Source organism: Cicer arietinum, chromosome 5 (genome assembly GCF_000331145.2).
Source record: "Cicer arietinum cultivar CDC Frontier isolate Library 1 chromosome 5, Cicar.CDCFrontier_v2.0, whole genome shotgun sequence".
Lineage (NCBI taxonomy): Eukaryota > Viridiplantae > Streptophyta > Magnoliopsida > Fabales > Fabaceae > Cicer > Cicer arietinum.
Window position 1 is genome coordinate 54,422,336 of NC_021164.2, and position 14,070 is coordinate 54,436,405.

Below are 14,070 nucleotides of genomic sequence, written 5' to 3' on the forward strand. Positions count from 1 at the left end.
CAAGATAAACATTTCCTTCAAAAATAAAAATAAAAAAAGACAAACGTTTAACATATCAGCAAGGATTACTAGTAGATGAAGAAGCAGGGCCCAATATATAATTTTTTTGGCCATGATTCTACTTTCAACGTTGAATTATGTTTGTAAAGAAAAACTTGTATTATAGACATTTTAATGGATCACAAAAAATGCGCACGACAGATTAATTATTAAATTAAAAAATGACATTTTTTAGTCTTTGTGATAAAAATAAATTTGTACAATTTAATTCATAAGCTACAATATATCATTGATCTGTAGGAAAATTGATAATATATATCATTAAAACATATTAACGGTGTATGCAAAATTTCTACGTAACTTTTAACAAAAATATTTGTCTTTCGATCGAAAACCAAATAAAAAAGAAATCGAAAAGGGAAGAAAGGATGGAGACTTCGCTACAAGTGAAAATAAATCAGGTGGAATTGAAAATACTTGAAAATACAGATAACTACTTCAAAACAACACTTATAGACCCTCACTAAAAGAGTTGTTTCTAGTTATGACCAGAAGTGATCTATCTTTAACACAGCAACGATTTTTTGTCAATATTATTTGAATTATTTATACTGTTAATTTTTTTTGTTTTTCATGTTTTCATTTTCAAATTTCATTTATTTTTGTTTATGTGATGATTTCATTTCCTTTTCTTGGATCATTATATGATAATTGGAATGCCGCATTAGTCATAGTTTAAAAACGAATAAAAAAATCTATTAAGGAAAAATTGAAAGAAAGATTGGTGTGTTTCAATTTATTTTTGTTAATGACTAAAAAAATTATTTTTTTCTGTGACTAATTTATTTCACATGTTTTTTGTGAGAAACTAAAATATTTACTTCCTCTATTATAAACATGATTTCAAAAAATAAAAATTTAATTTATTTATTTACTTGTACAAAGTAAGGATTTAATTTATAATTTATTTATATACAATATTAGTATAAGAAATTTATATATCGTTAGTCAATCACAATAATTATTAGATTAAAGATAGTTGACTTTTATTATAAACACCTATAAAATAATGACAGTGAATAGTTGCAATGTATGATATAAATATTTTACATTTACATTTCATCACAATTAACTCTTTAATTTAATTTATATGTACAAAAAATAAAAATATATTTTATAAAGTATGTGAATCATAATTATTAAATCAATAAATATATTTAATTTTGATTATTTTTACTTTAAAAAAATCATAAAAATAAAGATTCGTAACCAGTTAACATCCGTGAATGCAAATGAATATCATTAATTAAGCGGCACAGTATAACATGAAGGAGTGTAATAATTCGTATAATGTTAAAAAAATATTATAAATTAATAAAAGATTGGGCCAATAAACCCCATAACCTAAATCCAAAAAAAATAATGAAATAATAGATTGGTACTTTAAAAAATTATTTCAATAAAGACCTAATATAAAAGAATTAATAAGAGATTTTTAAAGGGTTTTGAATTTTGTGGCTTAATTAACTACTATGGATTCTTTGGAGAATAATTTAACTTCATAGCAAATGTTAGTAAGTTATTGAAATAGTGGAAATATTACATTCGCCATACCTTAATTTAGAAAGAAAAAAAATGATCCCATACTTTTAAATATACACTCCTACTTTAAATATTCAATTTTATCTTCTTTGAAAAAAAAAAGAATTTTACGTAAGTAAATCGATGATTTGAAAAACTTTTTTTAAGTTTATGATAACACATTGTATTTTGAAAAATTTTAAAACACAAATTTTAAATTTTCATAAATATAATTATATTCTAAAAAACTTGATAAAAAAAATTTATATGCAAAGTTTAAATTTTTTAAAATGTAATTTTGTACCGAAAAAATAAGTATTTTAATACACAAAGTTCGAATATTTTGAAATACAATTGTGTTTTGGAATTTTTTTTTCATAAATATTTTTCAGAATAAAAATGGCTTTTTGAAAAAAAATTTAAAAAAATTTAATACACAAAATTTGAATTTCTTAAAACATAATCGAGTCTGGAAAGCTTTTGTAACTTTTTTTAATTTAAGTTGAATATAATATAATAAAAAAATACATTCTTTTTAGAGAAAAATAACAGAATAGGTTGTTTGTATAAAATATAAAAATATTATCTAATATTTTCTTTAATTTATTTGTTTTTACTATAGATCGTTTAAGTTGTTTTTTTGTTTTTGTTTTGTCTTATATAAATTTTTTATGTTTCAAATAACTTGCATCGGTGACGTTTTTAAGTTTTCCTTAAGAAAAAAATAGTGTGAATTATAGGGTTGCTGATGAGTATCATCTTCAACCTAAAAACAAACACAAAATTCTATAAAGTGACTAAAAGAATATATCTTGTACCTTCTTCATTGAATGAAAAATGATATAAATTTGCCTAAATTAATGAGTTATATTAATTTTTAAAGTGCGAAAGTTCGACATTTTATATGGTATTCTTTCAATATTTCTTGAGATATTTTTTAGGTTTAATTATAATTTTTGATTCTCTTATTTTAATTGAATGATGAAAATAGTTTCTCTATTTTATTTATCTTTAATTTTGTTCTCTAAAAAGAATATTGATTTAAAATTTAATGAAATATAATTTTTTTTAATTATATATAAAATGATGTGGAAGGTTTCATGTGGATTAATTATATTTTATTATTATTTTAAATTTGTGAAACGGATTTTTAATTTTAAAAATACATTTCCTATTTTGTTACATCATTTAATTATAGCACTTCAATTTTATTTTTATTTTTATGTTTTTGTAATTAAATGATATAATAAAATAGAAAATGTGTTTTTAAAAATAGAAAATATGTTTTACAAATTTGAATTAATAATAAAATATAATTAATTAATCCATATAGAAACTTTTGCATCATGTTTTGTTTTTACACATCATTCAAAAAATAACATTTCATTAAATTTTAATCTTAAATTTTGTTTGAAGACCAAAATTGAAGATAAATAAAATGAGGAGATTATTTATGTGATTCAACTAAAATAGGGGGACCAAAATTACAACTACAGCTATATGAAATCAAATAATTGTAATCTCATATATTTTTTATCTTTTTTATTGTCATTCAATTATAATTTTAGTACTCGGATTTCTAAATTGAAATTTTATTCCCCTAATTTAATAAGTGTTGAGATTTTTCTCCACCACTAAATTTTAGGCTTAATTTTACTAAGTCCGGTCAAATATGGAATTAAATAATAGTAGTCTCATAGCCCTTCTTCTAGGTTGACAAAGTTGATTTCAAGATGACGAATAGCACATGCTATCTACCACCACCTTATTATAACTTTGTACGGTATAAGCTAAATTAGTTTTATTTAATTAAATTATTATTTTATTGAATAATTCTTTAATTGAATTTTTAATTTTTGATTTAACCATTCTATAGTATCATCTTATAGACTACTTCTTAATTAACAATAAATTAAAATATGAAAATAATATAGAAAGTTAAATTGATATTAAATATTATAAACAATAAGTAACATCTAACCATTTATCATTTTTATCCAATTAACAAGAAAATCAGTAATACAATTTTAACCTAACAGTGTTCACTATGGCATAAAAAGTGTTTTCCTTGTTAGATTCAATAGTTTGTTTCTTTCTTGAGTATACGTGAAATCACTAATCTACTTAATATCTTATATTGGTCTATTTTAGCGTGATCACACACATTTGATATATTACTCTATCGAGAGACGCAAGAGACAACTTTTATTGTGCAGGATATATGAATCTTATCTACATCACTCACATCCCTCTACATAGTTTATTGTAGACTCAATAATTATCGTTATAATTGTTCTGTTACAGATAATGTTTGGTAGTCTCAAAGTATACAACTCTCCTAGTAGGGATCATAGTGATTTCGAGTCGAATGACTACTCACTGAAGTCACATGAGAATCGTTAATGACATTCGTATAACTATTATGTAAAGATCTCATAACGGATCAATCTAACACAAATATTACTCATAATATTTATACTTATATGAGCACTTGATATCTCATATTCAGGACCAGTGAGACATGACAATCAGTCTACTCGCGTAATAGTCTCTATGCATTACTGTTGTCTAACTTAAAAGTAAAACTTGACTAAAGACAATTTAAGAATAATGTCATTATGCTAAATGGAATATCACGATTATGTCACACTTAATGTTCCATTAAACAAACTAATTATTATAAGGACTTTATTATGCTTTAAATAAATTCACATAATAAATTAAAATGACTCATATTACTATTATTATATAAATAATAGTAAGTGTACTTATGATACAAATAATAAAGAAGAAAAAATTGATGGTCTATCGAGCTAACTCTAACAATTTTTACATAAAAAAAAAAATATAATCGAATGTATATTTTATTAGTCATTTTTATCTTCAAAGGTATCTATCATTAATTACTTTAATCCTCTAATGTATGTTCTATTAGTCAATTTTATCCATAAAATTACTAATAACAGGCGAATTTGATGATGTGTATAATTTAAATAAATTCAAGATTATAATAACCACACCTAACAAAGTATGGATAATTAGTAGTCTTTAATACTTTTCTCAATCTTTTTGTAAATTTTTTTTTTTTGCAACTATCAATATTAATTATTAGTAGTATTGATAATAATGTTAGTATCTTGTTGAAGTTAGAGATTGAACACGCCACTTCTTTATCACTTTACTTTTTTAACTCTTCCATTTCATAAATCAAGGCAACATTATATTTCCTAAATTTTTAGTGAGATAATATAGAAAGAAGAAAAATCATTTATTTATTCACACATTATTAATGGTGGCTATATTTTGTTACAACTTTTCAAACTTAATAAGCTTTTAGTTCATATAAAATTTCACAGTTTCGTTTTTACTATTTGTAAAAAATTATATTTTTTAGTTATTATAAAATTATTCTACAAACAGTTTAATTCTTACAACAACGAATAATGTTTAATTGTCATTAAATTTTTTTAAAAAATTGAATAATTTTTTGCAAGCATGTTTATAACATTATAAAAAGTCTATCCATAAAAAAATAATTTTTTTTAATATGGGATGAATTAATAGAACTTTTTAAACACCATAAACTTAAGATAAAAGTAGTAAAAATATGGATCTAATAATCGAAATTTGAATTTTTTTTTTATCGAGAATTTTTTTATAATATTGTAAAAAAAATTGCAAAAAAAACATTAAAAAAATAATGTTGAAGTTCCACCAGAGATTAAAAGTATTCGCAAGATAATTTTGTAGGGATAGACTTTCAACAAGCATTTAAATATGAATCTCATGTTTTTTTCCGAATGAAAATCATGTTACCAATGTTACATGAAACCAATTCGAACTCATTCTTTTCTATAAACATAACTCTTAAAACGTACAAGAGAAGTTCAACAAGCATTTATCTAGTATAAATGTGCTTTTCCCTAATGAAACTTCTCTCACATGTTCATTTGTCTTCAATATTGAATAAGAAGGACCTAATTTCCATCACCCATTTATATATTATGTAGTTGTTGTCAAGGGCAGATCCAACAATTGTGAGGATCACTACAAGAAATTGAACGTTTAGCGACAGTGAAAATCTGTAGGTAAACGTATAAAAACCGTAGGGATAGGCAAAATTACCTATACCGACGGGTTTTTTTTTCGTGGTATATAATCGCCCAATGCCTACGGATTTTTCCCGTGGCTATAGGATATAGTGACATAATTTTTTCCGTTGCGGTAAACATTTGATTTTACCTACGGATATTTAATTGTTGGTATATACTTTAGTTATGATTTATAAAAATTATACCTACGGTTTTGATTCTGTTGCTATACATTTAAGTGACAACTTTTTTCTGTTGGTATAGGTTTTAAGAGTAATTAATTTATTATAAATATTAATTTTTTGTTATCAACAAAAATTATATAATAATTTAAAATTTATTTTATAAAATTAACCAAATATAAATATACAATGAAATATATATATCTAAGACTCAAAATAAAATAAAAGGTGTTCATTGTATATATTAAAAATTAATATAAAAGTCTTACAACGATAAAACAAAACCCTAAACCTCAAAAAATAGACATTTAAAATAGACATCTTGTGTCATACATAACAATCTCAAAAAATATTAAGAAATAGAGTCCACTAAATTGCCAATATTCCATCTTCAACAACAAATTAGCTTTTAATCTTCACCTACAATCAATAAAATAACAAATGAATAAATACACGATTCCACATAAAAATATTACTAATAAAATAGAGAAAATGTTAATGATTTTAATTAAAATTAACTAATACTATCTAATTACCATTTTCATTATTTTCGTTGTTGTTTGGACTAAGTGAATTCAAATGGTTTTGAGCACTAGTAGCATCAGGAACCTATCACAAAAAATAGAAAATATTACTTATGAAAAATACGATTATGGAACTTATGAAGTTAGTTGGATAAGATTAATAACTTATGATATACCTGTCTTGCAGCTTGTATTATATCATTAACATCTGCTCCAGAAAATCGATTTTGAATTAAAGTCATCACATTTGCTAACAAGTTTTCCATATTCTTAACTCTTTCGCGCAACTCTTCATTTTCAGATGCACAAACCTTCGATTTTTTAGAATGAGGAATCTTGCCCATACATCGCACACGTCCGTTTTTATCAGGTCCTTGTACTTGATAAAATATGTCATCCTTCCAAGACATAGAACCTTGTGTGTCTTGGGTTGATTGAGAAGTTCCAGCCTCATTATTATGTTTTTTTAGTTCTTCCTAAAAAATAAAATAAAAATTATTAATGATTGAAAATACCAAATTGAAATTGACATTCAAAGCATGTAGTACTACAATAAGATCCAATTAAAAAACTTCAACATTGCATATAGGCTAACAAATACAAAATCTCCTAAATGGTCAAGTAAAAATCCAATACAATCATCATACATTTGAAAATAAAATTCAGCACTTTGTCAAACTTAATTTATACACATTTTATATATTGGTACCGTTTAATTATTATCAAAACTTACAATCAATCTTGCAGCCTTTCCATTGACAATTGCTCCATCTTTACGAGTGCGGGTATCAATGTAAATCTCTTTACGTCCAGGCAACACTCCTTTGCCCTTTTTATCTACAACCAAATAAATAAGTTAAATGCATTTCATTTTTAATTTAAATTAAAGCCATAAAAATAGAAATAGAAATAAACCTTCTCATCAATAAACTTTGGGAGACTTTTTGAACCCATACAATGAACATCTTCAAATTTAGCACGATTTTGCCTATTAATTTTACTTATTTTCTGCAATTGAAATAAAATATTAGTCTTAATAATAAACTCTTTAATATATTACTCATAATATATACGACTTACTTGTCCTTCATCAGAAAACCAATGATGAACCAAACCACGATATTGATTTGGGTCAACCCTATCATCTGGTACAAGAGATGCAACTTCTTCTTCTGTTTTAGTAGGGTCATATGCCATTGACTTTAGATCACCCTTCCATTGCCTCCATTTCTCATTCAGCTCAGATTTTAACATTTCTCTTGTTAAGTCATTTATTGGAGGAACAAACTCAAATTTACTCTACACAATAAGAGATGTTAAAGAAACATGTTATATTAGTTAAATGTATTCTTACAGTTATCAACATGTTATGATGTAGTTTGAGTGTGCTAAACATCTATATTCTTAAACTATAAGTATGATTATAAATTGTTAATCCATCAAATATTCCTAACATCATCATTGTACATCAAACATGTTAGAGCACAAAAACTAAAAAACATGTTAATTGTACATCTCAATTGACTTCTTAAAAAAATGTTATATTAGTTAAATGAATAATCATAATACCTCTATTAATTTCAACATTTCTTCTTTGTAATCATTTGGCATAACTTTCCATGACTTGTAGTTGATAGGAGCATATTGATACCTTCTAGCTACGCTACCAATGAAACGAGTTAGAGTTGTCCCTTCCTCACCAATGGGTCGACCATATTTGTCCAAATTAACGATTATTAAATCACCATCTTCCATTTCCCATACATCTAACATTTTTGTAGGACCTCTAGCCCGTTTAGGCTCTACTTCTACAAACAAAACAAAAGGACAATAACATTATGTGTGCATATAAGTCATAATAAAAATAATATAAATAAAACTTCAAAACAAAGAATATATAATTAATACCTTTTTCAATTTGTTCTTCTTCAACTTCTATATCAGAGGGAATTGAGTGAGATTCTACAGACTCACGTATGACACCTTCTGCATGACAAGGACTAGAACGAGTTTCTGCAACATTACTTCCTTCTACATTGGTTGAGTTTGTATTATTTGAAGTAGACTGAATTCCTTCATTATCACTTGCTCGATGTCGAATATTTAACTTTCTTCTTCGAGCCATTGCTTCTCTAACACAAAATTATAAATGAGTAACTTGGACAAAAGTCAAAAAACATAGACAAATCTAAAAGTATAAGAAAAACATAGACAAATCTAAAAGTATAAGAAAAACATAGACAAATCTAAAAGTATAAGAAAAACATAGACAAATCTAAAAGTATAAGAAAAACATAGACAAATCTAAAAGTATAAGAAAAACATAGACAAATCTAAAAGTATAAGAAAAACATAGACAAATCTAAAAGTATAAGAAAAACATAGACAAATCTAAAAGTATAATAAAAACATAATGTATAAAATCATGCACAATTAGAACACACTTCATTCGTCTTCCTCATCATCTTCATTATCTTCATCATCATCCATATTATCAACATCAACAACTTCAAAAAAATCATTATCGTCTTCAACTTGAAGCCTAACCAAATCATTAACATTTTGAGTAGCTTCACTTGTATCGCCCATTAGTTGCCCATGAATTTCTTCAATTTCATTAGATTCCTCATCACCCATATCATAGATATCTCTAACTTTTGCATTGAGAACAACAAGCCAATCCTTGTTTCTCTCATCATATATATAAAACACCTTTTTAGCTTGTGATGCAAACACAAATGGGTCATCACAAATATTTTTCCCAGTATGTTTTAAAAATTTGAAATTGACAAGCGTCATACCAAACTTATCTTTCTTGATACCTTTATTAATATCAACCCAATCACATTTAAATAACACAAACTTGTACTTTCCAGAATAATCCAACAGCAGTATATCAGTTATTGCCCCATAGTAATTAATTTCATCTGTTGAGGTCTTTGTCTTTACAACAACTCCACTATTTTGTGTTTTCAAAAATCTCTCTCTCTTCTTTGTGTGGAATCTAAAACCATTAATCGCATAACCTGTGTATCTTCTTACTACCTCAGATGGTCCACGGGATAACCATCTAAGTTCATGAGTAACTTCTGAGCTCTTTTGTTCATCCATACGCTGGATCTAAAATATTTCATGAAATATAGTAAGTTTATATATAAAAACAATCAGTAAAATTTAAATAATTAAATTATTATATGCTCACCCTGAGTTTAAACCACTCAATAAATTTTTGACCATGTTGCTTGTCAATTTCAAGTTGTGTCAATCGTCGTGGTCGACACTGTCTCTTAAGATGTAAAATGTGTTCTCTAAAAGTAACAGTAATAGAGTTAAAATAAAATGTAATAAAAATTTCAATTGTATAAAATTGAAATATGATATGTGACTTACTCTATAAATGGAGCAACTGCATCACAATTAGAAAGCACATATCTATGTGCCTGTGCTAACTCTTTCTTGTCAAGTTTAGTTCTACTCACTTTCTTCCTCTTCCCTAATCGTAACTTTTGTTGTTTCTTTATCCCTAATGGCCTTCCAGAGACTTCATCGTCATTTCTGTTAGGTCTATTGAACCTAGTTTCTACCCCAGATAGATATTGCGAACAAAACGTCAAACATTCATTGGCCAAAAATCCCTCTGCAATTGATCCTTCTGGATGGGCTCTATTACGTACAAAGGACTTAAGAGTAAGAAGAAACCTGAAAGTGAAGAAAATTTAAAATATTTATGTTCTCAACATCCAAAAAAACTTGTTTAACACTTTTAATTAAACCAATTTTTATAAACATACATACCTCTCAAGCGGATACATCCATCGATATTGTACCGGTCCAGCAACTTGGGCTTCGTGTGCCAAATGAATTACCAAATGCATCATAACAGTAAAAAATGAAGGAGGAAAAATTGTTTCCAACTGACAAAGTGTGATAACTATTTGAGACTCCAATTGTGATAGAAATTCCACATTAAGTACCTTAGAACAAATTTGCTTGAAGAAATTGCAAAGATCAACTAACACTGAAGTGACTTTATCTGGCAATGAACCCCGTAATGCTACTGGAAGAAGCTCTTGCATCAAAACATGACAATCATAACTTTTTAATCCAAACATCTTGTGTTGCTTGACATGCACACAACGTGGGATGTTTGATGAACATTCATCTGGAGTTTTTACATTCTTGAGAATGCTTAGGAAAGATTCCTTTTCTTTGTTAGTCATTTGATAGCATGCTCTAGGCAAACGCGTTGTAGTTATATTAGGACTTGGTTGAGGATGGAGCATACTTCTTATGCCCATATCTACAAGATCAGCTCGTGCCTTATAATTATCTTTGGATTTTCCCTCTTGGTTTAACAATGTACCAATAATGTTGTCACATACGTTCTTTTCAATGTGCATCACATCAAGATTATGACGCAATACATTATATTGCCAATAAGGCAATGTGAAGAAAATGCTCTTCTTTTTCCAAGGTTGTGCTCCATTTGCTAGACCTTTTTCTCTACATTCATCTATTTGTCTTAAAATATCAGTCCCATCAAGTCTTTTAGGAGGGATCCTTAGCTCTCGTGTTCCATCAAAATCCCTACTATTCAATCTCCACTTATGTTTGGGAGATAACCAACGACGATGACCCATGTAGCAAAATTTTTTGCCATGACGTAACCACTGCGAGGTAGTTTCAATACCACAACATGGACATGCATATTGACCTTTAGTACTCCATCCAGACAAGTTAGCATATGCTGGAAAGTCATTAATAGTCCACATCATAGCTGCACGAAGTTGAAATGTCTCTTTCTTATAGGCATCAAATGTTTCAATTCCATCATCCCATAACTCTTGCAACTCTTGTACTAAAGGTTGCAGATAAATGTCAATGTTATTTCCAGGACCTTTTGGACCCGGAATTAATAGTGATAACATGAAGTATGGTTGTTTCATGCACATCCAAGGAGGAAGATTGTAAGGAATTAGAATGACAGGCCAAGTGCTATGAGTAATACTCATAGTCTTGAAAGGATTGAAACCATATGAAGCCACTCCTAATCGAAAATTACGAGGATCTAACGAAAATGTTGGATATCGAGCGTCAAAATTCTTCCAAGCAAGGGAATCAGCTGGATGCCTAAGAGAACCATCATTCAATCTACTCTCATGGTGCCATCTCATTGATTCTGCAACTTTGGAGGACATGTATAACCTTTGCAACCTTGGTTTCAATGGAAACCATCGAAGGATCTTTGCTGGTATCTTCTTTCGCCTCTCAGAAGTCTCCATTCCATTACCTTGTACGTCTTCATTTGTTGTTTTCCACCTTGACGTACTACACTTTGGACATACTTCATATTTGGCATATTTATCCCAATATAATATGCAATCATTGGGACAAGCATGGATCTTCTCATACCCCAAACCTAATCCTGAAACAATCTTTTTAGTTTCATAATATGACTTTGGCAAAACATTTTCTTCTGGTAAAGCATCTCTTAGTAAATCAAGCAACATGGAGAATGACTTGTCACTCCACCCATGAAGACACTTTAAATGATACAAATGTACCATAAATGATAGCTTGCTATACTTCTTACAGTTGGGGTAAAGCATTTGCTCATTCTCCTTTACAAATTCGTAAAATTTAGAGTTTTCTCTAACTTCGGGAATCCTTTCACCTTCACCACAAATTGGCTCTTCTGTAGAATGAACTCCAAATACATCATGAACTAATCCATCCATGTCATGCTCCATTTCTACATTTTGTTTAGTAGCGCTACTTGAAGTTCTAGGTTTTTCACCATGATATATCCATTGTCTATAGCCTCTAAGAAATCCACGATGTGGATCTGTTAAGTGTTCATAAACACATACGCGAGAATAAGAGTGACAATTGGCACATTTTGTACAAGGACACATTATTTTTCCATTGATTTGTGAATTTTAAAAAGCAAATTCAAGAAATTCATTAACTCCTCGAATATATTCTTCACTTTTTTTGGATGGATCACACATCCATTCTCTATCCATTTGGAAAAATTAACTGAAAATGGATGATGCAAGTCCTAAAAAATTAACAATCTTAAAATTCAAATGAAGAACATGGTATTCAACAACAACATCAAATCATGGTATTCAACATAAAAGGGTCAAAAAAATTGTAAATTAAAAGTATATAAATTAAAAGTTTCTTATATGATTGACACAAATGATTCACAATGGCCTACTTATAGGTAAATTCAATGCACATAATTGCTGTTATGCACTTGATTTTGAATTGAACATTTCATTCAATCATTAAAAAACTTGAAATTAAACAAGAAACCTACACAACAGATTCACATTATACAAAACAGATTCACAAAACAACTGCAATTGCAATATACAAAACAATAGCAATATACAAAAAATCTGTCAAAAAACAAAAATAAAAATCAGATCGATATTTGAATGTTCTTAATACAATTCCCCCGAACATTGCAATTGCAATATTATTAGAAGCACAAGTATCAGCAAATCCACACAAGCCAACTGAAATTAAAAAACTTGAAATTAAACAAGAAACCTACACAACAGATTCACATTATACAAAACAGATTCACAAAACAAAACAATAGCAATATACAAAAAATCTGTCAAAAAACAAAAATAAAAATCAGATCGATATTTGAATGTTCTTAATACAATTCCCCCTAACATTGCAATTGCAATATTATTAGAAGCACAAGTATCAGCAAATCCACACAAGCCAACTGAAATTAAAAAACTTGAAATTAAACAAGAAACCTACACAACAGATTCACATTATACAAAACAGATTCACAAAACAACTGCAATTGCAATATACAAAACAATAGCAATATACAAAAAATCTGTCAAAAAACAAAAATAAAAATCAGATCGATATTTGAATGTTCTTAATACAATTCCCCCTAACATTGCAATTGCAATATTATTAGAAGCACAAGTATCAGCAAATCCACACAAGCCAACTGAAATTAAAAAACTTGAAATTAAACAAGAAACCTACACAACAGATTCACATTATACAAAACAGATTCACAAAACAACTGCAATTGCAATATACAAAACAATAGCAATATACAAAAAATCTGTCAAAAAACAAAAATAAAAATCAGATCGATATTTGAATGTTCTTAATACAATTCCCCCTAACATTGCAATTGCAATATTATTAGAAGCACAAGTATCAGCAAATCCACACAAGCCAACTGAAATTAAAAAACTTGAAATTAAACAAGAAACCTACACAACAGATTCACAACTTGAAATTAAATTAACATACACGCGATCAAAACAGATCCACATTATACAAAACAGATTCACAAAACAACTGCAATTGCAATATACAAAACAATAGCAATATACAAAAAATCTGTCAAAAAACAAAAATAAAAATCAGATCGATATTTGAATGTTCTTAATACAATTCCCCCTAACATTGCAATTGCAATATTATTAGAAGCACAAGTATCAGCAAATCCACACAAGCCAACTGAAATTAAAAAACTTGAAATTAAACAAGAAACCTACACAACAGATTCACATTATACAAAACAGATTCACAAAACAACTGCAATTGCAATATACAAAACAATAGCAATATACAAAAAATCTGTCAAAAAACAAAAATAAAAATCAGATCGATATTTGAATGTTCTTAATACAATTCCCC

The 14,070-nt window shown here is 27.6% G+C and overlaps 2 protein-coding genes across 2 annotated transcripts; both read right to left on the bottom strand.

The window, feature by feature from the left end:
* Positions 1-7,692: 7,692 nt before the first annotated feature.
* Positions 7,693-10,088, bottom strand: LOC140920249 (uncharacterized). Its single transcript, XM_073368230.1, has 5 exons — positions 9,769-10,088; positions 9,581-9,686; positions 8,823-9,498; positions 8,353-8,510; positions 7,693-8,186 (listed from the first exon to the last, which is right to left on the bottom strand). The coding sequence occupies exon 3, from the start codon at positions 9,487-9,489 to the stop codon at positions 8,824-8,826; it is 666 nt and encodes a 221-aa protein (XP_073224331.1). The 5' UTR covers positions 9,490-9,498; positions 9,581-9,686; positions 9,769-10,088; the 3' UTR covers positions 7,693-8,186; positions 8,353-8,510; position 8,823.
* Positions 10,089-10,157: 69 nt separating this feature from the next.
* Positions 10,158-12,293, bottom strand: LOC140920516 (uncharacterized). Its single transcript, XM_073368800.1, has one exon. The coding sequence runs from the start codon at positions 12,291-12,293 to the stop codon at positions 10,158-10,160; it is 2,136 nt and encodes a 711-aa protein (XP_073224901.1).
* Between the last annotated feature and the right edge of the window lie 1,777 nt (positions 12,294-14,070).

Bases quoted from the DNA above. Each gene is read 5' to 3' on its own strand.
- LOC140920249 (XM_073368230.1), bottom strand. From the start codon at position 9,489: ATGGATGAACAAAAGAGCTCAGAAGTTACTCATGAACTTAGATGGTTA.
- LOC140920516 (XM_073368800.1), bottom strand. From the start codon at position 12,293: ATGTGTCCTTGTACAAAATGTGCCAATTGTCACTCTTATTCTCGCGTA.